Source organism: Pundamilia nyererei, unplaced genomic scaffold (genome assembly GCF_000239375.1).
Source record: "Pundamilia nyererei isolate P.nyererei 1_Seehausen unplaced genomic scaffold, PunNye1.0 scaffold00044, whole genome shotgun sequence".
NCBI classification, from domain to species: domain Eukaryota; kingdom Metazoa; phylum Chordata; class Actinopteri; order Cichliformes; family Cichlidae; genus Pundamilia; species Pundamilia nyererei.
In genome coordinates this window covers 2754812-2779821 of record NW_005187445.1, presented here as the reverse complement: position 1 = coordinate 2779821, position 25010 = coordinate 2754812, and the positions used below count along the sequence as shown (strand labels likewise).

At 39.9% G+C, this 25010-nt stretch overlaps 3 protein-coding genes across 5 annotated transcripts in view; 1 reads left to right on the top strand and 2 right to left on the bottom strand.

The window, feature by feature from the left end:
• The window catches only part of LOC102207778 (acid-sensing ion channel 1-like), a 65214-nt gene extending 54901 nt beyond the window's left edge, over positions 1–10313 (bottom strand). For all 3 annotated transcript variants that reach the window (XR_001290361.1, XR_001290362.1, XM_013910459.1), the window contains exons 1-2: positions 9179–10313; positions 3160–3355 (exon numbers count right to left, since the gene is read on the bottom strand). Coding sequence is in view for 1 of the 3 variants with exons in the window: in XM_013910459.1 (XP_013765913.1) it covers positions 3160–3355; positions 9179–9540 (558 nt within the window). In the remaining 2 variants the exon portion in view is untranslated. The remainder of the gene's footprint in view (positions 1–3159; positions 3356–9178) is intronic.
• A 6255-nt stretch (positions 10314–16568) lies between these two features.
• Positions 16569–19868, top strand: spryd4 (SPRY domain containing 4). Its single transcript, XM_005731759.1, has 2 exons — positions 16569–16791; positions 18927–19868. The coding sequence occupies exons 1-2, from the start codon at positions 16659–16661 to the stop codon at positions 19466–19468; spliced, it is 675 nt and encodes a 224-aa protein (XP_005731816.1). The 5' UTR covers positions 16569–16658; the 3' UTR covers positions 19469–19868.
• Position 19869: 1 nt separating this feature from the next.
• The window catches only part of LOC102207229 (glutaminase kidney isoform, mitochondrial), a 21347-nt gene continuing 16206 nt past the window's right edge, over positions 19870–25010 (bottom strand). The window contains exons 15-18 of the mRNA XM_005731758.1: positions 24001–24062; positions 23418–23494; positions 23205–23268; positions 19870–23109 (exon numbers count right to left, since the gene is read on the bottom strand). Of these exons, the coding sequence (XP_005731815.1) occupies positions 22953–23109; positions 23205–23268; positions 23418–23494; positions 24001–24062 (360 nt within the window). The 3' untranslated portion in view covers positions 19870–22952. The remainder of the gene's footprint in view (positions 23110–23204; positions 23269–23417; positions 23495–24000; positions 24063–25010) is intronic.

Below are 25010 nucleotides of genomic sequence, written 5' to 3'. Positions count from 1 at the left end.
CCAGAACCTCTCACCTATGAGTGGGGAGCACTCACCACTGCACCACAAACCAATACATATTCATAAAATCATTTATTTGACCCCTACTGTAGAAAAGTGTGAAAGGACTATTGTGAGTGTGCCTTTAAGTGTGACCTCTTTGAACAACTATTTATAATACCAGTATAATTAAGCCACATTTAATTCCAAGCTTGATTGCACAGCATGACAAAGAGACTTCTTATTTCCTTAACACACCTGTCCCTTTAAATCTCACCACTATAAAAAGGTAAAAAAACAACAACAACCAAACCAAAAAAAACCCCCAAAGCAATAAAATTTATTGAAATAGGAAGGACACTACTCAAAGTGTCTCAATAAAAAAAAGAAACAGACACCAAAGTGAGGAGCTAAAATATCGGTTGTCATATGCTGCATGTAAAGTCCTTTAATTAAGGCAATTTGTCATTTGAGCTGTATCAATAAACTAGACTTGATGCACAATACAAATAGTGTGGGTGTGGAAAATGAAATATGAAATCAGAGGTTTAGCAGCCACAATCTTAAAGGTACAGGCTCTTTTTGTTTTAAGTCTGGAGTGAGAAACAACCCAGAAGCTTGCTTTAGAAGATCTACTAACTACTCTAATGCAAGCAAGGAGAGCTGTGACTGCTCTGACCATGCAGAGATCTAAGAGGTTTTGTTTTTTTAAATTTGAAGATTGTTGAAAGAAAAGCGGGGAGATGAAAATAGATCAGAGCTGCTGCGACTTGCTACCAGGCATGTCTGTTTTTTTAAAAAAGACACTCTAGTAGTGCTGCTTCCAACTACATGTGGAGACTCAAAAAAAGGCACCCAGTTGCTTTGCTTTTATTGGTTTAGCAGGAAAAATGGCAAAATTGCCCATAAGCAGAAATATCACTTCAAAGCTACTCCAGTGCAGCTGCTACACTAAGCGGCAGCTTTAAGAGCTCCTCTCTGGTGTCATTGTGGATGAATGCATGTCATTATATTCCTCCTTTAATCTCTTCGGACTGCACATGCACGCTTGTTCTTCCTCAAATCTGCTGGTTAGATCGAGGTAAAAACTCTTTGACGACTCGTGCTCCCGTGAATAATATCTGCCAGATAGTAACAGAGATGCTCACAGAAAGTAAACGGAAATCTTGTTAGGAAAACAACTACAACTGAACTTAATCCAATCTACTCAGCGAGCTCGCCGTTTCGAATGATCAATGTTCAGCTCCAAATTAAAAACCATGTCTGCTGCCAGTGACTTCTGGCTACAGCGTTTGGGTGGGCCGGCGTCAGCAGAAGGTTTTATAGCAGAGACATTACAGTCGGGCAGCTCTGCTCCTGTGCTGCAGGGGAAACGTACTTTTCCAGTCAGTCAGGCAGACATATATAATGTCAGTGGACTGCTTAAACAAATTTTGCCAGCTCCAGTGCATTATTTCACATCCATTCTCCACAAGGACATCTGTGCACATTGTTTACTGGTTTGTTTTATTTATTAGGATCCCCTTTAGCTATAAACACAAAACACATCTAGTCTTCCTGGGGTAAAAATATACAACACATTTTCAAACAATGCCTCCGTTTCATTGTTTAAAGGATAAAATTAAAAACACTAAAAACCATTTTTATTTTAAAAAGGTAGACGCGAACATTTTTTTTTTTTTTAGAAGCTGAAGGGATTCAAGCGAAATAACTAAAAAGCTTAAGACAATGCTTGATCATTTACTTTAACAAGAACTTGTTAGAAGACACGGAAGACTCACAGAAGTGAAAATGGGGGTTTTAAACATCTGCGTGCACTTGGGATTAAAAGAAATGGCGTACATGCCCATACAACAACACGTACTGTGGCAAATTTTGCCACATATATGCTTTAAAATATATATATTTTAGAATTGATCTAAATCTTACAGTATAAAGCTGGTTATTTTATCAAAAGCTTTATTTTCATGTTGATCTCTGTAACGATGGCTTTACACTGGATTTACCACAAGGTGTTTGTTCTGACTGTCAATGTTGCATTTGATTGGTTCAGTATCTGTGTGTGCAGATATGATTAATGGTTTGCAATTTCAATTTAGTTTCATTGGCTACATAGCAATTAACTATCCGAGGTGCTGACTTCAGCTGTTGCTCATTCCCATCTGGGATTCGAGCGCAGCCAACACAACTTTTTTTTTTTCCCCTTTATTATTTTTCAGTAGCAGAGTAGAGTAGACAGGAAAGGAGGAAGAGAGTGTGGGAAACAACAGAGAGGAAACAGCCCAGGGTGAAATCACATCTGGACCCCTGCTGAGCTATACCAGCACTTCAGGTAACACTTACAGCTTTAATACCAAACACACTACCAATGAAGTAAAGGCATACCTGGATAGAAATAAAGCACAAACACACACACCATCAGTGATGGACTGGCCTCTTCAGAGCTCAGACCTCAGCATGATCATCTTGACAGAAAACAAAACAAAAGGCAGCCAACATCCAAAGAAAGGCTTTAAATGTCCTTCAAGAAGCCTAGAGAATATTCCTGAAGACTACTTAAAGAAATTACATGAAAGCTTGCCTAAGAGACTTCAGGCTGTGTTGAAAAGTAAAGGTGTTCATACCAACGAAAGCCTTCTAAGCTTGTTAGAATTGCTTGCACATGTTTCATTTCACATTTTCCTGACAAAATATAAAGAAGTGCAAAAGTGAGTGATCATCCCATGCACAGTTACCATTAAAAGTTGTGAAATTTGTTGACACTGAGTGTAGTGCACTGCATACTGTAATATGCATGTATGGATGAGTGTGCAGAACTGCTGATGACTCAGTATGGGAACCACTTGAGTCAGCAGGCATGCCCATCAAAATGCACTGAGGAAATTGTTTTTTTTTTAAGTTTAACACAGTAATTTTTATCTCTGTTTTCTCACAGCCTGTTTAATAAAGCACTCTATCAATTAAATTTCAGCTTCAAAAAAAGCCTGGACTGACATGAAACATCAATGTTTGTTCACGGCTCTGCAGACAGTTATTCTGTCAGATATATGAGAGGTTTCAGAAAAATTCCCAGCTATAATTACAGCTCGGTTGTTGCAAACTAGCAATTATAGAAACAATGTGACTAGAGCGTAATCCTTTAATAATCTTCTGATCAAATCTTCTGGAGCAATGACTTACCACTTTGAAGTCCTCTGCTCTGCACTCGGTGCCGTGGAAGTGGCAGGAGAGCAGCATGTCACTGATATCGTGGCCGGTACGGTCGTAGAATTCCCGCATGTTGAAGGGTCGCGGTTTAAAGTTGTGGAAGTCGGCTTTGACCTTGAGACTCTCCAGAACGCTCTCCTCCACCAGGTGCATGTCTCTGATCTCATACCTTTGAAATCAGATAGAGAAGGAGAGTTCATAGAAATGTTTCAGCAATTGCAAATTTCATGTCTCGTAGTTTGGTATGGACTCAGCCGCTTGCTTGAGCAGCACATCCCAGCAGTTAACAATCACTCCCTTATCATAGACTTTGTAAAGGTGCTTTTGTACACTTCCAAGAAAATTTATGAGCGTCTACACCAGTGAACCTTTACTCTCCTCAACCTAAAAATAATACTGCACAATGAATCATAAGGTGCAGAAACCAGAAGATAAAAATGTACAAGATGGTTTTTCTGTGGCATTTTCCACCTCTCAGATGACAAGGACTACCAAAGTGTAAAGCTTTATTTTATATTACAGTGCATTATAAAGTTGAGACAGGAGCTGTACAAGGCCATTAACCCAGTAGTCCCTTCACTGCAACAGTTCCAGGCTGCATGGTATTTCAATTTGAACCAACCTTATGTTGACTGGATTATGTTGCCTGTCAGAACATTTGGTTAAACTTTCATGTGAATTTTTAAGCTGACTGTCTCCTTCAGAAGTAAAAGTAACTAAATCTTTTAAATCCATGGCAGAGGTATGGTGAAAAAAAAAAGGGAATTTTTCAGAACAATGGAATCATTAATATATTTCTGGGTCACAGTTCAGCTGGTAGAGGAAGCCATAACAGAATTACCACCATGTTTGAAAGATGAGACATTATGGTGGGAGACGTGATGGCTTTTTGCTTCACATGGTGCTCTTTCTATCATTTTGACAGAAGCTCATTTTTGTTTCATCAATCAACAAAACTTAGTTTTGTTACTTAGATTATGGACATTAGCAAAGAAACATGTGCACCCACATCCCAGAGAGCATTCTCCAGCTAGCAGTTCACGAACATACTCAAATACAGTCATGGTCCCTGTTATATGTGCTGGTTTGCTGTCCTTTTGCTGAATTTTCTCCTTCCTTCTGTGCTTCCCCATCAGCTGTTTGTTATTTCCGGTTTTACTTTGAAGTCTCGTTCTGTGTATCTCCATGCTTTTGCTCCTGAGCCCTCTGGCCCACCTTAATTGTGTCTCTTTCTGAAATCAGCCCTCTAAGTGTGCATACACACATACACACCAGCCAATTCATTAGCTACACCTTGCTGGTACCAGGGTGCACTCTTTTTTTGTCTTAAAAAGTGCCTTAAATTATTATGGCACAGATTCAGCAAGGTGCAGGAAAAATTCTGAGATTTTGATCCATGTTGACAAGATGGAATCACACAGTTGCTGCAGATTTACTGGCTGCACATTCATGTTGCAAATCACCCGTTCTACCACATCCCAAAGACACTCTTGATTTTGGTGGCTGTGGACAACATTTGATGTGATCTGAGTTCTGGTGCGTTATGCTGTTGGAAGCAGCCATCAAGAAGATGTGTACACTGTGGTCGTAGTGGAACGGATATGGTCAGCAGCAACCGTGGCTGTAGGCTGAAGCATTTGAACAATGATCAACTGCCACTATGGGGCACACCACCAAGAACCACTGGTACAAGGCAGGATGGAGCCATGCTTTCATGCTGACTCTACCATCTGAATGTTCCAGCAGAACTCGAGACTCATCAGACCACAACAGAGCACAGGTGAACTGTCTCCATTTCCCGTTTCTATCTGACATTAGTAACACCCAGTGTAATCTGCTGCTACTGTAGCCCATATCTTTCAAGGTTTGACTTAATGTACTCGCAGAGATACTCTTCTGAATAGTGGTTATTTGAGTTACTGTTGCCTTCCTAACAGCTGGAAACATTTTGACTAGTCTCCACTAATCTCTGGCATTAGGAATTCATTTTCTCCCAAAGCATTCTCTGTAAAACCTGAAGATGCTTCTGTTGGAAGCCCTCCCCCCACAGCTTCTCAAAAACCCAGGCTAGCTTGTGTGGCACCACCAACAACGCCACTTTTGAACTTTTAACTCACGTTTCTTGCCCGCTTTAGCAAGTCATTTTGACTATGTCTACATGCCTAAATGCAACGAGTTGACGCCATGTGATCTGCTGATTAACATTGAAGGGGTGTATCTAATGAAGTGGCCAGTGAGTGCATAGTTTTGTCCTTTTATCAGATTGTCCGTTTACCTTCTGAATCTTTGTCTGTGCACTTCGTTCAATTATATCAAATACACATTTTAGTTAAGTTAGCAAATGTCAGCTAGCTAACAAGCTTAACATCAAAAAGTTTGCATAGTTATTGTAGCCATCTTGGAATATTAATAAAGTAGCATCCACTAACCAACCCTAGAGTGGCCACAATTGATATCTGTATAGTTGCTAATGGTGGGGACCTTCACAGGATGCCAAGGAAAAGTACAGTAAATAATAAAAAGCTAACTCTTTCCCCATAAAAACAGGTTCAGGTAGCAAACAATCTGACAATGAACAAAGGTAAAAATAAGACTACATATGCACAAAAAGCTGCTTAACCAAGTACGCACATGAGGAAACAATCAAAGCAGGACAGACAGTCACAGGGGAAGGAAATCAGACAGCAGAAGGCAAGACACAGGCTGAAACAATCAGGCAGAAAGCGAAGATGCAGGCAAGGAAGTGATAAATAAATAAATGATAAATGTTAAACTAAGGTACAAGCATAGAAACAAGAAAGAGAGAGGCAAAGACAGGGAAACAGGAGACACTGGGAACATTAAAAGCAGAAGATAGTATATTAAACAGAAAAAATAATCAAAAAGCCTAATTAAGTCTGTGTTTTAGCATTTAATACCCATATTAATGAGTTTCTCATCTGTAATATCATGTATGATGTTTAACATAGCTCTGCCTCACTGATAGCTTGGCTTTCAGTTACATTTCTGTTGGTTTCGTCTGTTTCTCCTGACAGACTCTTAACTATAAAGGCCTATGTGTAACGTAGTGGGGAGCCAGACAACCCACATCATATGCAGCATTATCGGTAGCACTGGGAAATTTACTTTCATTTAATGGAGCTCACAAAAATCTGACCACGCTGCCTTGTATTAAAAGTGAGCCGAATAGCTGTAAATGCAGCCGCTCTCCAGCCTTGCTGTGATCTCCCACTGAGCTATTATTAAAAATGTCACCATTTTAATGGACTCACCAAAGAGCAGACTACTCCAGCCCCCCATCTCACCCCACCTCAAACGCTGCTTCAAATGAAAGGATTTTTTAGAAATTTTTCATATGAATGTACTGTGAATATGGTCTTTTATTGTGGCAAATACAATTAATACACACCATGTGTTTTATGTGCAACATGAATAAGAATGAGATCCAGTGGCTGCTTACTTTAAGAATGGAGTCAGTAATGTGCAATTATGCCAAGCTATTAAAATTTCTTATAAAAACAGGGTGCAGTAAATGCTTTTCTTTTCATTTTGCGGAAGGCAAAAGGGCATCCAACTAAGTGAAATCATCAAAACAACAGATCAATAACAACTAGCCTCATTCTGGTTTAAAAATCAGTTCATAGATTTTAGACATTAAGAAGAGCCTAACCTTATTAGGATGGGGCAGGGAGCGCTTTTGTTTGATTGAAAGTGAACTTAATTGAGGAGAGGCATTGACTCCCTGCTGTTTGTACTGTGGACAGACCTGCCAAGAAGGCACTTATGAGATAAAATCCCAGAAGTACAAGCCGACAGGATCAGCAGAGACTGACACTTCAGTATGTGCACAGCTTAAATATCATGCCACAAGACATTTCCCAGACCAGTGACTCCAAACATGGGAAGTAGGTGGAGAATGATCTTAAATGGATTTCATGCCACGAGCACTTTCATTTCTGGCTGGGGTATAACAGCTAAGTGTGTTGTTGCATCGCCTCTCTACCTTGCCAAGGGAGGCAGGATAATGAGCACTAAACCTACTTCAGAGTGTAAGAGTTGAGATAAGTACACAAGGAAAGAAACTTAGAAGGAAATTCAACCCCTTTCTGATTTGGTGGCCAACTTTGACAAAAAATTCAAAGGGATTAGGAGATGAATTGATGTAGAAAAATCCAGATGGCAAGTGTTGATTATCAGCCACACCAGCCTCACAGGAAAACAAAGCTAATTTTACTCTTCAACTTCAATTTCTGTTAAAGATTTAGAATAGAAATTGTCTCCATCTCCATGTTAAAGTAAACCCACCAGATGCTGAGTCTTCTCCTTGATCTCTTTAACAGACAACATGTTCAAGCCTGGCATAATCTGAGGACACTTTCGTGTTTTTGATGACTCGGGTGAAACAACGGTCCAAACTCTCCTGAAATGCTCTCAAGCCCTGATTGTAGTGAATGTCAAAATCTTGCTAATTGTTGCATTATTGCTACCTCTGTTGACATTTGGAAGAAAAAAAAAAATTACAACACCACAGGGAAAGCAATCAAACAGCGTCTTAAGCAAGGATTAACGCAGCCTCTTGTTTTTGCCTGCCTCTTCAACAGCCCTGTGCGTGATCATAATAAGCATTCATTCTGAACACCTCCACGTAATATAACATTTAAAATCTACTGAGTAGATTTTATGTGCAGGAGGAGAATTTTTGGGGAGGTTTCACTGACATGAAGGATGGAAGTATGTGAACGACAAAAAAAAAAAAAAAATACCCACAGCGTCTGCCATTTCACTTGCAATCAAAGGAAGCAGACTTTCCACATCTTTTCCTCCTGTGCATGCTGTACAGTACGACGCTGCTTCCAGCTCCATTACCCAGAGCCTTCAGCTGCACCAACAAGGCGGCTGGAGTTTTCTGATTAGTACGCCTTAGTTAATTCAAGCCTGCCAAGCATGCTCTCTCCAAGCCCTGAATCACTCAACAAGGTATGAACTATTAGGGCTTGCTGGATAAAGGAGTGCAAACTGCCAGTGGGGGATGAAGAACTCAATCCTATGCTTAAAACTGGGGTATGCTTTGAAGGTGGGGCCACTGGACTTTAAAAGAAAATCCAGATTAACCTTTCAGCACATTGTAGTTTAAGTGATCTAAGAAGTAACTAGACTACTGCACCTTCTCTAGCCTGTAATGCAAGAATTTGACCACAGAGGTCATAGAGTAGTAGAAAGTGGTAAGACATAGTGGCATAGTGGGTTAAGTAGAGTTCTTTCCACAGGAAAGCAGGTCTGGAATCCCAAGTGAAGCCAAAAGTCAGTGTAAACTTATTTTAGTGCATATGCCATGCTCATCAGGTGGGAGGGAATTTATTTTTCTTCTTTCTTAGACTTCTGCCAGTTTTCAGTAACAATGCTGCAAAATACAACCACTCTGTTACATTCCTGTATTGAAAATATCACCTAGAAGTATGTATGATTTATTCTAAAAATATGTCTAAATGGACAAAAAACAGAATATTAAAAGACAATTTGCTAATTAATCTGGAACAACGTTTGATAAAAACATTAAATGTTTTATCTAAACTTTGAAAGTGTGAATTACTTTACTAACTATCATAGGGTGAAAAGCAGGTATGCCTGTTGGGTGGTTGGTGCCTATCCCAGCTGTCATAGGACATAGTGTCATAGTGAGCTACACCCTGGACAGGCCACTAGGCAGCACAGCTCATATTCACACAATTAACCTAGCGTGCATGTTTTTGCACATTTGTACTCGTTTGTGTGGGAGGAAGTCAAAGTACCCAAACTCCACCCTTCCGGAGTTCGAACCCAGGAATTTCTTTTTATGAGGCATCGGTGCTAACCACTGCACCTGTGTAAAATATGGGGCGTTTTAAATGCCCAGCTAAAAGGGCAATATTAAATGCAGTAATTCTCCTGTAGCGGAGGCAGAGTTGGAAATTAAATTCGGAGCGCTCTCTATTAACTTTTCTTTAACAGCTACCTTTGGTTGAGAAGGGCCAGCAGCTCCCCTGCGTGGTACAGGTCGTTGCGCGTCACGCGGCTGAAGCGGAAAGCGTTCAGGTTGCAGAAAGTGACGGCGGGGAACGTCATGATCGGGGTCGTGACCTCATCCAGTTTGGTGACGTGAGGGTACTCGAGGTAGAAGTGGATCCGGTCCACGCACACGTACAGCAAGAAGGTCAGAGAGCCCAAGAAAAACACGAGCCACAGGCAGCGTTTGACGCAGAACCGCTCGTACGTGAAGATGTGAGAGATTCCGTGCAGGGTCGAGCTGTGCGCAAAAACTTCTATGGGTGGAGGTTGATTTGACTCCATTTCTTCGGTTTCCACTTTGAGATCCATTGTTCACCGTGCAGCCCTCTCGAGTTGTATGCCAGAGTCAGAAAGCGGCTTCAAAACAGAAAATATTCATTCACCTGTGGCATAAATTCTCATTATCCACGCGAACAGGTCCAAACGTGCAGATAACCTCTCCGTCACCTGGTGCGGTTCGGACGCCATCGCTCATACACACCGACAAAACATTTTAAGCTTTAAAGAAAGTCAGGCGAGCGAGAGATGTGTGCAGAAGTAGCGCCTTTGGAAAAAAAGCACAATGACTCCAATGCGTGCATAACCGAGACGCCAAAGCGAATGTCCATCACCGCTGCGCTACAATGATGTTTTGCAGGTTTCTCGCTGGGCTGCAGAAAAGCAAAGAACAATATAAGGGCTGAAAAAGTGCTTCATCAGCCTGGAAATTCGCTGGTCGATTATAAGTCCAGTGAAGCACGCGTCGTTCCTGCGCGACAGCGAGAAGAAAGCCGGAGCTGTGGGAGAAATGGAAATCCTTCTTGGCACTTCAGCCCGTTCATAAAGAGTTCCTCTGTAGCTGCGCTGCACGCATGCCCCTTACAGTCAGTCCGCAGATTTTCAGGTCAGACCCGGAGATTTTTTTTATACCCTACTCAGGAATCTGAAAACCTGTTTAGGAGTCAGACGGTTGGTTGTTGTGGTGAGTCGTGAGGTTTCCTCCCCCCGCGCGCTCGTTTATGTCTGTCTGCAAGCAGCAGTGGACTGAAGCTCTGCTGTTCACCTGCGAGTTAGTTACTCCAGTTGTTTTTTACATATCAGCACTACACAAGCTGGCAGCCGGGAGGAAGAAAAAAAAAAAGAGAGCGAGAGGTGGGATTTCAGAGACTGTGCAGATTAAAGTGGATTTGTTATCTTGGGATATATTTATTTAAAAATATAATTGAATCAGTGATTTACACCCTATCGATATTTCAGGGATTCAATAGAATATTGAGCAAGTCATTTATACAGATTGTTAACTTTGGTCTAAAATGATCAAAGCATATCACCATCCTTAAAATATACAAACTTGCCTCGGGGCTTAAATGAGGCTTTGGTGATTCACTGGGCATATAAGAACAGCTACTTGGCATATATTTAAGTCAGTGACTGACTTAACTGTGCGTTTTCATTTTTATTTTGTCCTGGCTCTTAGACAAAGTAACGGACAAAACTTGTTTTTGTGTCTAGGAATTTTATTTTACGTTGCTGAGTTAAACTAACACGTTTCTAAATACTTAACCAGCTAGAGCAACTGAAAAAAGCAACTTTTTTCAACCCCCTTTGTTTTATCTAAGGGAGATGCAGTAAGTGCGTTGTAATATGTGTTGGTTTATGTGGCTGACTCAATTTTTGTATGTTTTTTTGTTCACATAAGATTACCTGTTTAAATGAGGGAATAAGAAGAACGCCCCCTCAACTTGGACTTGCAAATCAGAAAGTTGCAGCAGACCAAAGTACCCCAAGTTAGCAATCCAAGATAGCAGGACCGAAATAAACAGTTGTAAAACTGTAAACTTTTAAATGTGTACTGCAACTGTATATTTTTGACTCACTAAATAAGCCATACACCGAGTGCTGATCAGGCTCCATCCATGAATGTGTTTGAAACACAAAAGTATTATGTTGTACTGCTAGTATTACCCGAATGACTATTTTGCTAAGAACCAAAACAAATCCTTATTTTTTCACTTTTTCTAGAACAAGCTAACTCAGGAGTGACATGACTCCTGATTAAAACTCCCATGCCACTGGTTCAATCACTGTCTCATCTTGGACCACTTGCATGCCTCCCACCAGACACATTGTTAAAAGTCCTTTTTGAAGGACTTTGGTTCGAACTGGTGCATACATGCGAGAACACTCAAAATCCCCAAAACATGGTAAATGGTCTGTATTTATATAGTGCTTTACTAGTCCCTAAGGACCCCAAAGCGCTTTACATATCCAGTCATCCACCCATTCACGCAAAACATGCTTTTTTGGAAACTCTCAGTCATCCAGCAGTTACAGTTTGTCCCTTGTTTGTCAGCACTTCACAGATTCTTACATTTGCTCATTTTACCTTTTTGCAGAGCATTAACTTCAAGAACTGAGTGTTCACCTGCTACTCAATACATGCCTCTCCATGGCAGGTGCCATTGCAGAGAGATAATCAGAGTTATTATTAGCACCTGTCAGGGATTGTAACATTTTGCCTGATTGGTGAAGACGATTTGGACTAATTAGCTTCTTACACAATAAGCCCATTTGGAAAACCTGAAAGGTGTATAATAGTAAAACTGACAAAATGAGTCATTTGGATGAAAAAAATTCTATTGCGATATTATGGCAGCATCCATCCATCTGTCTGTCTGTCTGTCTGTCTGTGTTTTTTGTTTTCTTCTAGCTTTGTTTCTAGCACACTTGCGTTGTATTAAGAACTGATCAGCTGCTAGCTAAAATGGATGCTCTAAGCTGTGAGTCTACACAATACAGTACAACCTAACTTTTCCCACAGAATGGGAGTTAAAAGAAAAAGTTGTAAACATCCCACTGTAATTGTTTAGAATCAAATGTCAGATCAAAAGAGCAAGACATTTACGTATTCAAGCTGAGCTGAAAGAAAGTAAATACCGGACCTATATTTGTCAGGCAAAATCCAAATGAATGAGAGAATAGTGAACAGCCAATTTGGCAGAAGGTTTTCAGAGAACATTATTTCCTGTTAAACAGAAACTATTTGGGTGCTTTGACTGTTTTTTGTTATAGGAGTAAGAGCTACATCTTCCAGCTTAAGGGAAGTGATTCCTTGTGTGTACTGAAGTTCCTTTGAACTCTAAAAGAAGAAAAAGTTTGGGAGAAAAAAGGGGAGGGAACTGCATAATCAGTGAATCTTTGAAGTTAAAGGAACAAAGTGATTTGAATCTGCAAAGATATTCATGATTTCCACCTTTATAATATCAACCTAGAAGGTGATAGTTAACGCCATGTACGTTATTGCATTTTTAAAGAGGACAGACTCTCGCATAGCAGATGACTTCACTCACCCTCTGTAATTTAAAGTCAAATTCAAAGAAAATAATTTCAGCACACAAAGGAGAAAACTGAATTTTCCACAGGTTCATTCCTTACACAGACAATCCCAACGCCAGGATTAAAGTCATATTACTCCTCATATGAATTAAAAAAGACATGAGCAGTTCTTTTGTTTGACTGCAGCCTCAGAGAGAAAAGAGCCTGTTATCCCTGTAGGGGATAAGGATATAGTGGGGTACATTACAAGGACTGAAATACAGACTTAAAGATTTAGAAAGATTGCTGAGTTTTGAGGCCAAAAACGCAATAAAGAAAGTCAATTTCAGTGGTATTTGGAACTAAACAGACCATACAAAACAATACAATAAAGTGCAATACGTTAAATAAATACTCCAGCAATTTAATATTCTACTTTTATAATAATACTGGTGATCTCCAAAGATGCAACATTAAAAAATAAAAACAAAACAGAGGTGAAATTAAGATGAAACTCAAAAGCATCTTTTATTAGACAGTCTAAAGATGTGGAAGGGTACGGAGCCGGCCCAAGGAGACTCTCTCCAAAACAGGATCATTATGAGCTACACAGGAAGGAAAAATAATGATATGTGCCACGTTTAGATTGGACCCATGAATAAATAATGACATTTTATCCTCAGCTGGATGTTGGCGTGAAAAATAGATCCGGCTGTGCAACATGGCTGAATCAAGCTTTGTTAATATCACAAAATATTTATCACATGTCATGAAAGATGCATTGAGCTCCCTAAATACCTCAGCATGAGAAGAAAAAGTCCTCATCTCTGACATTAAATGTCCTGTAACATTCGGCACTGTGCCTTGGAGCAGTTCTTATCTCAAATGCTACATAAACAGCTATATGTGTTGCAGAATGTGTATTGAATTAAATATATATATATATATATAGACATTTTTATGTGATTCAAGCAAAGCCTTTTCCACATGTTTACAGTCATGACTGCATGATGTCTCTCTTACGTACAGTCATATGGTGGAAAGAAACTGAATGTTTTATTCATGGACTGTACTGTACTACTCAAGAATAAGAACTGTAAGTATTTTACTTTAAATGGGTACTTGAGTATTTCCAATTTTCTGCTTTATATCCATATTTTTTTCTAATCAAATATATTTAATTATAAGGTTTATTTGCTTTAGTGATTGTTACTTTTGAATTTTGTCTCCTCCTTTGTAAATCAAACTCTCATCTGGTGCCTCATAAAACTATATATGAACTAGCTTAGCTTCCTACTACAGGGAGTGTCAAACATGTGGCCCAGGGGCTAGGAAAGGCCCACTAAAGGCTTCAATTTGGCCCACTGGATGGCTTTAGAAAATAATTTAAATAAGAGAAAGGAATACATTTTCCACTCGTAGCTATATTTTGGTTAGTTTTACAGTCTTCTCATAGCCTGGCAAGCTACACCAGAGTAAGTAAGTAAAAGATAAACCATTATAAACCATTAAAAAACAGAAAGGACCCTGTTTGTTAATGCTTACTTTAGAAATTTCAGTTGTTGTTGTTGTTGTTGTTTGTTTGTTTTTTGGGTTTGTTTGTTTTTACAGTGGTTCCATTGTAAAATATTAAAAGAGGGATATTTTCTCTGAACTAACAGAAAATTTCAGATTTTCTTCACAGTAATTAAAAACTGAATGGGCTGCCAGGTAATTATGATAAAAAAAATCATTAGTAAAAGTCATGAAGGACCTTCACTTCTAAACAAGCTCAATGCTCAAAAACATGAAAGGAACTCGTCACAGTATATCACAAAGATGATGCTGTTGGCAGCATCTCCAGACTCTCTCATGTCTGTCACACGTGCTCAGTGTGAACCTGCTGTCATTTCTGAAGAGAACAGTGCAGTGCCAGTGGCAGACCTGCTGACTGAGCTGCATGCCACTGGTTTATGAGCACAGGTCCCATCAAAGGGCATTGGACTCTCATGTCATGCTCACTGAGTCTGATTCTACTGCTCTGGCAGTGATCTTCCTCTTCCTCCTCGTGCACTGGAGCAGATACAGGTCCCGCTCCTGGGCTGAAGCCCTTCTATGGCTCTCTTCCACTCACTCATGTAGCAGTCTGTCTTCTGGCATCTCCTCCACACTCTTGAGACTGTGCTGAGAGACACAGCAAACCTTATTGCAACAACACATATGGATTGTGCCACTCTGGAGGAGCTGTGAAACCTGACTAAGCTGCAGGTCTAATGCAACCTGAAGTGACAAGGGAACTAGCAAAAGGCAAGGCTAAAGAAAAATCAGTCAGGAGGGATAAGAAGAGACCAATGTTCTGTTCAAAAGTTGGGGGGATTGCCTTTTGTTGCCTCTGCAGTGCACCCGTTGTTACTTCCATTTGCAGCAATGTAGCTGAAATTGATGCACAGTGCTTTATACTTTCCTGAAGTTTATCTGGCCTTGTGTTACACTGTGATGGTCAAGTGTTCCCTTATTTTTATTTTTTTATTTTTTTTGAGTAGCATAGTTTACACTCTTGTAGTGGTCTTTTTACTTACATAAAGGATCTGAATATTTCATGTACTGATTCACTGCCTGGTTTGAAGCCGATGTTGTACAGAGGATATTTTTCCTCCATTTATTATTCTTTAAACAAATTCAGCTGCCACCAGAAACTGAAGTTGGCATTTGAGAGACGTTATATTTCACAATACAATCTCATATTATTTATGCTGTATATTAAGAGCTCATTATTACATATTTATATTACAGGGTGATTCCAATATGGTAACTGGTATGATTACTTTTAAGCTGTGGAAGTGGAAAATGGGAGTGAATAAAGAATTCACTATTTACCAACATGGAGCTCCTGGCAGTACCATCTGCATATCCTCCTTCACTACATCCCTGAACACCGTGCCTCCTCTGCAGTTGTCCAAACCATCTCACCCTAGTCTCTTTAACTTTGTCTCCAAACTGCTCAACCTGAGGTGTCCCTGTGATACTCCCTCTGATTCTAGTCCGGTCCATCTTGGTCACATCAAATAAATAATAATAATAATTACTGATATATGATCGGAGTATCCACCTCCTGTCTTTTTATTAGTGACACTGTCTCCAAAACACAATTCCTAGCAGCTCTCACTACCATCTTGTAAACCTTCCCTTTTCCTCTTGTTGCTATCCTTCTGTCACAAATCACCCCCAACACACATCTCTACCTCCTCCACCCTGGCTTCACCTCTCTTTTTGTGCAATTCAATTAAATTCAGTTGCATTTATATAGCACCAAATCACAACCAAAGTTGCCTGAAGGCACTGAATATTGTAAGGTAAAGACCCTACAATAATACAGAGAAACCCCAACAATCAGATGCACACTGTCCCTATGTGTCAATTTGTGTGCTGTATTGTAATAATGTTTGCATAAAATGTATTTTTTACTAGCTCTTCACTGAAGTCGTGTCAGGTTTAATAGACCTTGTGGTCGGTATATAGAAACACCCGTCCATCCATCCATGTCGTTGCAAAGGCTGTATCCTGTCCCAGCTAGGCTGTTGCTGAGCCACTCCCAGAGTGACCAACAACCATTCATGCACACATTCAATAATACTAATAATAATTCAGTAATACTGAAATACGTACATGTATTATCCATGCCACGCAGTGGGCTAAATCCTGTAAAAGTAGATTGAAAAATGCATGGAAGAAAACATGTTTGCTCTTAAATACATCACAACTGCTCATAGAAAAAATACAGCTAGGGCCATAAATCACCTGCTAGGCTGTTTAAAGGTTAAACTAATAATTAATATTGAAAATGTATTGTTGTGAATCTAATATTACTAAAATATTCCAAAAGTGTTGCTCCCTTCTGTTAAATGCTTTATTGCATGATGTTTATATTACTGTATGTATTATTTATTATGGATAGAATAAATAATATATAATGCATCAATTATGTAAGGATAATTGATAATAGGCAGGCTGCTGTCCGTGGTACTGATCAATGTTTTGGCCACGCGGGTGTCGGTGCTACTCTCCAGGCCTGCAGGGGGCGGCAGAGCGCGCAGCTGCTACATTTGATGAGCAAAAGGAGCTAAAACGTGAACAGCAGCAGCCGCAGCGAAAACATGGCGATGCCCGTGAGTGCGGCTCGTGTCTGTCGCCTGGCAGGACGCACTGTTTCCTCCCTGTCAGCCGGACACAGACGGGCTGTCAACCTGCCAGCGAGGACCTGCTTCATCTCCACATCCACGGCCAGCAGTGAGTTAATGTAGTGGTTAAATAAAGGTTAGCTTTTGAGCCCGCCCCCTCAGAGGTCAGTGTCTCAACAGGCGTAACCTGACAGCTAACGGGTTATGTTTGTTAGTGTGGTTGGATTCTCCGTTATGGCCTACCTTTTCTGCAGTAGTAAGGCCTGTAAGTGGTCATAAAATCCGAATAAATTTATATTTAAAGCAAAAAACAAAAAAACAAAGAAAGCTGTGCGGATACGCCTGACTGATGTTTTCACACGGAGCCGTAGTTGTCTTTGTACCTTGAAATTCACGCCCATTGGGACTAAAATTTTAATAAACATAGACCATAGTATGTGTGCACAGTGTTGAAGTAATAGAAGTTTAAACTGAAATAAAAAGCAGCGAAACAAGTACTGTCCGAAAATAGGTGCATTAAACTCCTGCCTTCAAATGTGTGCAGAGTTAATGTGCTGCTGCTCCTGTTTTTCTGAGTAAATGTACCTTTAAATGAGCAGTTTTATTACATTTCTAATGTCCATTGCATTCAGAAAACACTTGAGCACCTGTTGCATACTAAGATCTACTGTAGTCAGGTTAGTAATTGTACGATAATGTACAACAGACCGATGGGCTTAAACCTGGGAGAAAAATCAGGGTTTTTAACATTTCGAGTTGCCAAGTAATGCACTGATAATTGTTGGCAAGTTTAGAAGATGTCTAAATGCAGAATGAATGATTTTCAAATCTCATAAACCTGTATTTTATTCCTAATAGAAAAGAGAAAACATATCAAATGTGTTTGGGGTTTTTTAATGAATAAATATTAGCTCACTTTGAAGTTGATGCGAGCAACGTATCTCAAAAAAGTTGGCACAAGGGGTGCCACTTTGGCTCAGTGGGTGAGTAGGTGAACACATAAGAAAAGACTAAGAAAGTAAGTGTTCATTAAGGGCATCTTGGAGAGGGCAGTTTCTCAGGAGTAAAAATGTGTAGAGGTTCACCAGTCTGCAAAACAAATCAATCTACACGTTGTGGAACAATTCAGGATAATGTTATTCGACATAAAATTGCAAAGACTTTGAATATCTCATCATCTACAGTGTATAATATCAAAAGATTTAAAGAAACTGGTGAAATCTTTGTGTGCAAGGGACAAAGCTCAAATTCTGTATTGGGTGCCTGTGATCTTCAGGCCCTAAGGCAGCAAAAAAAAAAAAAAAAAAAACAGGCATGGAAATCACTGTGAACACAGTTCACTGTGCCATCACAAATTCAGGATAAAGGTCTGTAAAGAAAAAGCTATATGTGAACGTGTGCCAGGAATGCTGCTGTTTTCACTGAAATTTGAAGTTTGTTTAGGAAAACATGGACATAACATCCTTTGATCTGAGGAGAAGAGGGACCGTCTGACTTTTCATCGATGCTCAGTTCAAATGCCTGCAACTCCGATGGTATTAAGCTGCTTTAAGTGTATATGGATCTGACAACTTGCACAGCTGGAATGCCACCATAGGTATATACAGGTTCTTAGAGCCAAGTATGTTCCAATCTGGTGACGTCTCTTCTTAGGTCTCGTATATTTCAGCAAGATAATGTTAAACCACATTCTGCACCTATTAAAACAGCATGGCTTTATAATAGAAGATCCCGGGTACTGAACTGGCCTGCCTTCAGTCATGCACATGCATTTGCAAAAGAGACGTACAGCACCTAGTAACTGAAGCCATATATTTTTAAAGCTGTCAACTTATTTAATCACTTCTCAGTGGAGAGTGTGTGTGTGTGTGTGTGTGTGTGTGAGTGAGAGAGAGTATTCAAATACTGTTGGCCCGCGCTATCAGTGTAACCGCAATAAAGTGATAATTAATAGTCCGGATCACAGCATCTTCTGAGAATCGAATTCAACAGTATTAGAAAAGCCGGTATGCAAAGCGTCCAGGTTTCTTTATTGATATGAAAGAAAGGAGAAGGTGGTCAACTTTTTTTAAAGGATTCATGTCTCTCTTACTTAGTTAGAACTTTTCTTGTAGCCCATGCTCTTTTGCTTTCTTTTTTCACAGGCAGGCAAATCACAGATGGAAGAGACTTTTTTTTTCTTCCACTAAACTGATATCAAACTTGAGTCATGTAAAGATACATTCCTGTTGTCTTTATCTCTAGGTCTGCAGTTCAGGCTCGACGAGCGAACAGCCCACAGCAGTCTGGACCTCTTCAAGAAAGACACAGGCGTCATCTATCGCATGATGGGCCTTGACCCCAGCCAGGTCCAAGATGACCCAGAGCGTTTCCGGGACTGGGCTGTCGTGTTCGGCGACAAGAAGATCAGCAGCGGACGACACTACTGGGAGGTGACGGTGAAAAAGTCTCAAGAATTTCGTCTGGGCGTGGCCGAGGCGGCGATGTCCAGAGACGACTGCGTGGGCACCAACAGCTCCTCCTGGGTGTTTGGTTATGCTCAGCGGAAGTGGTTTGCCATGACCAGCAATAAGATAGTTCCCGTGACACTGGTGGGCAAGCCAGACCGTGTTGGGATCCTTCTTGACTATGAAGGGGGTTTCCTGGGGCTGGTTGACGTGGAGCAGCCCAGGATCATTCACACTGTTAGGGGTCAGTTCAAGGCCCCCCTGTGTCCGGCGTTTGGACTTTGGGATGGGGAGCTGCTCACACACTCTGGTCTGGAGGAGCCCGAAGGCCTGATGTGAAGCTGGATGGCGTGATCGTTGTAAAGGTCGGGGAAAAGTAGCAGGCTAGGCTTGTTACCATGGCAGTACTTATGAGAACAGTATCTTTAATAAGTGGAGAAAAGAAAGCAATATCTTTATGCATCATGTCTACCTTAATTACATTTGTGTGTGTGTGGTCCAGATGTTTTCTAACCATCCAGTACTCTGTATGTCATCAAGCCTCAGGCAATTATAAGTGTACCTCATGTGCTACCTCTGAGAGGAACGTCAGCTGCCAAGTTTGTTTTTTTGTTGTTTTTTTGTTTTGTTTTTTTACATTGAATGTGCTGGCATTACCCACCTTTGCAAACTTAAGTCAACACAAAGCATTTTTCAAGCTCATGTTCACACTCAAATTTAATAAAATAACTTCACTGATGCTGCCTCTACATTCTTTTATTTACAACAGTTTGTCATTTACAGTGACCTTATGGCTTTAATACAAATCAGGAAACTGCTTTTTCATTGCAGGTAAAGCCGTTTTCACACATGAACTTTTCAGCAACAACACAGTCACGCTCGTCATTCAATCCCTCTTTAGAATGAGGAGACTGTGCAGGAAGCACCCTCACTTAAACCAGAATATTTCCAGAAGTGAGAACTGTCAGGACATGAACTTTCTCCTGTTGAATGCGGCATTTGAGAAAGGAAACTGGACATCATCCCAACATTTTCCAGACTTCATGTGTGTGAAAACAGTTCACGTTGCAAATGAAGCGCAGTGAAATCATCACAGGTCTGCATACTGATAAAACACAAGTTTGCGTTCATATATGTGCACAGCTTATATTCACATTCACATATTGTGTCAGCCCAAATGTACACTGTTCCCAGCACCTGACGCATTCAGATATTTGTTTGACAAGAATATCCAATGAGAAGTGTTTTTCAAACTGCAAAAAAGAAAAACAAAATCACATCACAGTCCATCAGCAGAGTAAACTGAAGCCTTGACAAAGAAGAGTGTTTCTCATGGGCATTAATACCCGTTTTATATGTTTCACATATAATCAACATCCTGGTTTTGAGAAACGTGGACAATCCGCCTGACGTACTTCAGCAGAAACTTGAACAGTGTGGCATGTCAAAACCTTTTCTGAACATCTTGTGGCTGAGAAAGAAATCAAGACAACTGCACAAAGATGATCAGAAATTACTGCATGGTCATGTACACAGGAAAATAGGAAAAAAAAAATAGGTTACTCATGTTTCCTATAAAGACTAATTTGGACATACAGGAGTCTGATATGAAACTGACTGAAACGGTACTTTTAGTGTTTCAGACATTAACTACAGTCATGGTAAAAAGAAATTACAGCCCCCGTCAGTTGTATGGTTTTTTTTGAACAGTTATGGTCAGATGTTTACATAACACTCATTGTGAGCATGAATGATTTCTTCCAACTGTTCTTTTTCAGGGTGGAATAACTATACAGCACAAATCTTTAATGACTTTAAAATCCAAAAACTGGATTCACGAGTTGAAGTTATTTTGGATTATTTCTAATCCACACAGGGTCAAATATACTGCTTAATGTACTACAGTGTCTTGACTTCATAAGGCCTATTAACTTCTCCTTAGTGATCATGATTGGTCATTGATATACAGTCTATTTGACGGCACTCATTGAACTGACCAATACTCAGAACAATGGTAAAGTCCAAAGAGCCCAGTGAAGATGTAAGAAGGAGAAATACAGATTTACAGAAACTGGGAAGGTATCTGGAGCCATTTCTAAAGAACTGCAGTTTCTAAGATCATAAGTTCAAACTGTACACAAGTACAGGTTATTTGGATGTGTCACCACTTTGCAAATGGCAGGAAGAAGATCCAAACTGTCACATTTAGATAAAGGGAAATTAGTTAGGATGATCAGGAAGAATGCAGGAACCACCAAGTCTGCCATGAACTGGAAACTGCTGGAACACCAGAGTTAAGTTCTGGACTTTGGATCATTGTAACATCTTCATTCTTTTCTGTTTTTTTCAGTTTTGTGACCTGACATTTAGCCGTCAGACTGACGGCCTTACACTTGAATCGGAACACTTTGGTATACAGAGGAGTTTATGGTCGACTCAATGACTGCAGGATGCTCAGATCCTCTGACTACTAAATTAACAAAGCATCACCCCTACATTATCCAGCTTAAAAGCTAGTATGAGGTTTGTGCTGGTATGCTGTGTTTGGTTTTTTGCCAAACATAGCTCTTTGCTTTTGGACCGAATATCTCCATTTTGCTGTTGTGCTCAAAGGACATTTGTGGGTTGTTCAGATTAAATTTTGCAAACTGAAGTTGTGCTGACAAGGTCTTTTTAGGGAGAAGAAGCTTTCTCCTAGAAACCTTTCCAAGACATTTTCTGTCATTTTCTAATTGTACTGTCTAACTGAGGCCTGTAGAGTCTTGGCACTGTGTTAACGCACCTGAATGCTTCACACCTGCAAACTGTCTAAACATCTGCTTTTACAAAAGGTGGTCAAACTTGCTGATCATCAGTTAATTAAGTGCACTTAGCAGCGCTTGGCTGCCATTTACCCCCTTAATTCCTATGGCTGCAGAGAGGCTCTACTTAGTTTTTCCACACACAGCTTTTGGATTTTTTGTTTAGTTTTTTTTATAACGTCCTTTCACTAGCTGGAACCACATCACATTTAGGTTTTACAGCATTTCAAGTTGATAATGGCAGATGGTGTGAATATGAATTGAGACTGTGGTTTGGGGAAGGCCTCAGATGGGACTGGCAGCAGGGCAGATGCCAAGGTAAAAATGAGGAGGGCATGAACTGAAAAAGAGAGGAAGGCTGGGAGACAAAATCAAGAACAAACAGCTTGTAGTGTAGGGGTAGGGGTCATATAAAGACAGAACTAGAAGGGGTGTGTATAGAGGTGTGGTCCTACTCCAGAAATTATCTACAAGATATTAAAACCTTATAATTTAAAGAGGATGTCCCTTCTTTTTGCCATGACTATGAATCATATCCTGTCAAGGTAGAATAATTATTAAAGCAGCTTTAGGCATATTTACAGTCATTTCAGTAGAAGCATAAATCTATTATTATGATTAAATTACTCTCTAATAAGGCAGATGATACAACATCTCACCGTGTTAAAAATAAATAAGCACTTTAGATATTTACATCTCATTTATCTATCGGAAGCTGAGCATAAAAAAAGCATTAAAGTTTCAACGCAGTCCAAATCACAATATAAATCAATATAATTTTTCTCCACACAAGCCTGACATTGCTTGTTTGTATAGCGCGTTTCTGATACAAACCTTCTGTCTGCAAAGAGATACAGCTTTTCACAGTCTATGAGACGATGCTCACGTAACATTTCTACCACATTTAAGTTGAACTAATTCATTCATCACTGCTCTCAGTCTCACTTCTCTTTCATTCCTCTCGGCTACATAATAAAAAAAAGACTAATTTTCATTGCAAGCTCTCATGATCCCTAGTAGATTTAAACAATGCTCTTTAGCGTATCAAATGCGGCTTTCTGCTCATCTGTGTTGCTCAGTGAGTCGATGTCATCGTACACACGCTGGTACTCTTGCAGGAGCGAAACAACAACTCCATGGCCAAACTGCATGGCGTCATCTAGAGGTGTATTCCCCCATCTAACAAGTAACAGGGCACAAAATGGACATAAATGTTTTTTTTAAAGTTAGTGTTATCGCTTTCAAATGAAGGAGAGGACAATTTAAATTCTTACCTGTCCTTCATGTGAGGATTCACTTTACATATCTCGGTTAGAAAGATTATAGCTTCCACTTGACCTGAAAAGAGAGGGAAAAAAAAATGCAGCAAGCCCAACGTCAGAGCCCAAAGAACAGAAGACTAAACATGCTGTAGTCAATTTAGACTTCTTTAAATGTTGAAGCCAGGATTTTCCAACAATGAAAGAAATAATAATGAAAAGTGTCACCTTCTGCAGCAGCGATGTGGAGCACTGTGCGAGAGTCATAGTCCCTCTGCTCCATGTTCACAGCCGAAAGGGCAAACCTGGGGGGATAACAAGGACACGGGACGGGAGATAAGACGCACACGAAAAGGTTATTGTAACTCCAGTGAAGGACAACTGTCAGAAACCATGGTATGTGAGAAACAGTTACATGATGAAATCACATTTATATGGCAGCTAACATGCTCTTTAATGTTTTTTCCCTTTCTTTATGGAGAATTAGGTAAGAAGACTGATACTGCCTCATAAAGGTCTGTTACAGCCAGTAGACAAGCTAGCTGGACATAAAGACTGTTAACATACACAGTATGTTAAAATGTATTTATTTAGTATGACAACAAGAAAACTTAGCACAAAAAGTGATTATTTCTTTGTTGTAACAATGTGACACTGTTGTTTCCTTTAAAATGGTGCCACATTATAAGGAAAATGCATTTGCATTGACGCCCAAAAATCTGCTTATGTAAGAATGCATCATACAACAGTTTGTGTTGTGTATGTGTTTCTGGTAAAAACTAAAAAACGATTATATCCAGGTTTTACTTACCTTCTTAGAGCAGAGACGTCACCATTGTATGCTGCGAACATCAGGTTTACCACCGACTTGTTCTAATGGATCAAACAACAAACACTGTGAGAGTGGTTGTATCTGCTTTGTTTTGGATGCTCATACTAAACATGGCCAAAGTATTGCATATTAAGGCAATCTGTATAATGTTAAAGCTCAGCCTTCAGATTGCTCTAGAATCTTAGTTTCAGATGCATTTTGTCTCCTTTAGGCTCAAAGAAAGGGAGTCCTTAATTATGTCATCTCAAACACAGATGGTTGAGAACAGTTCCAGTCAGTCACAGTCAAGATCATGCAACTCATCAAAAGTGTACAAGGTCGCAACAATAATGGAGACAGGAGAAAAACTCGGGCAGCTAAATACTTAAACTGGTCCATTGTAGGTGATGTGAAGCGATACAGAAAGAGTGTGATTACGCAAATACCACATCCTATGTGTGGTATAAAGTGTTTACACAAATTAGTATTTCATGCAGTGAGTTGTAGTTAGAAACCTCACAGCTTTAACAGTGTTAAACGAGTACATTCTAAACACCTTTAACCTCCTAAGACCCGAACTCTTCCATGGCATGCATTTTTAAATTCTCTTTGATATTTGGGCTGATTGTTTTTACGTTCATCAGGTCCCAAAGAATTGCCAGATTTTTCTTTACCTAATCTTTGTTTCTAAGAAAAATGAGATCCACATATGAGGATATTCATATAAAATTTCGATAGAACAGTAGCAGTATAATGTCCTCGTAAGTGGATATCAGGCCCTTGTAGAGCAAAATTGAGTATTTTGGTCTAAATAACCCAAAATGTGATGTCCACATATGTGGATGCCAGGTCCTAGGAGGCTAAACAATCAAACCTTTAAACAATCACAGATCTTGCTGTCCAAACCTTCTGTTTTTGAGAGCAGCCAATCAGAAGAAAGCTTATTTAAAGAGACGGGTAAGGGAGATAAATCTGTTTGTTTAATGGAGTGGATAAATAAGAACTATTTA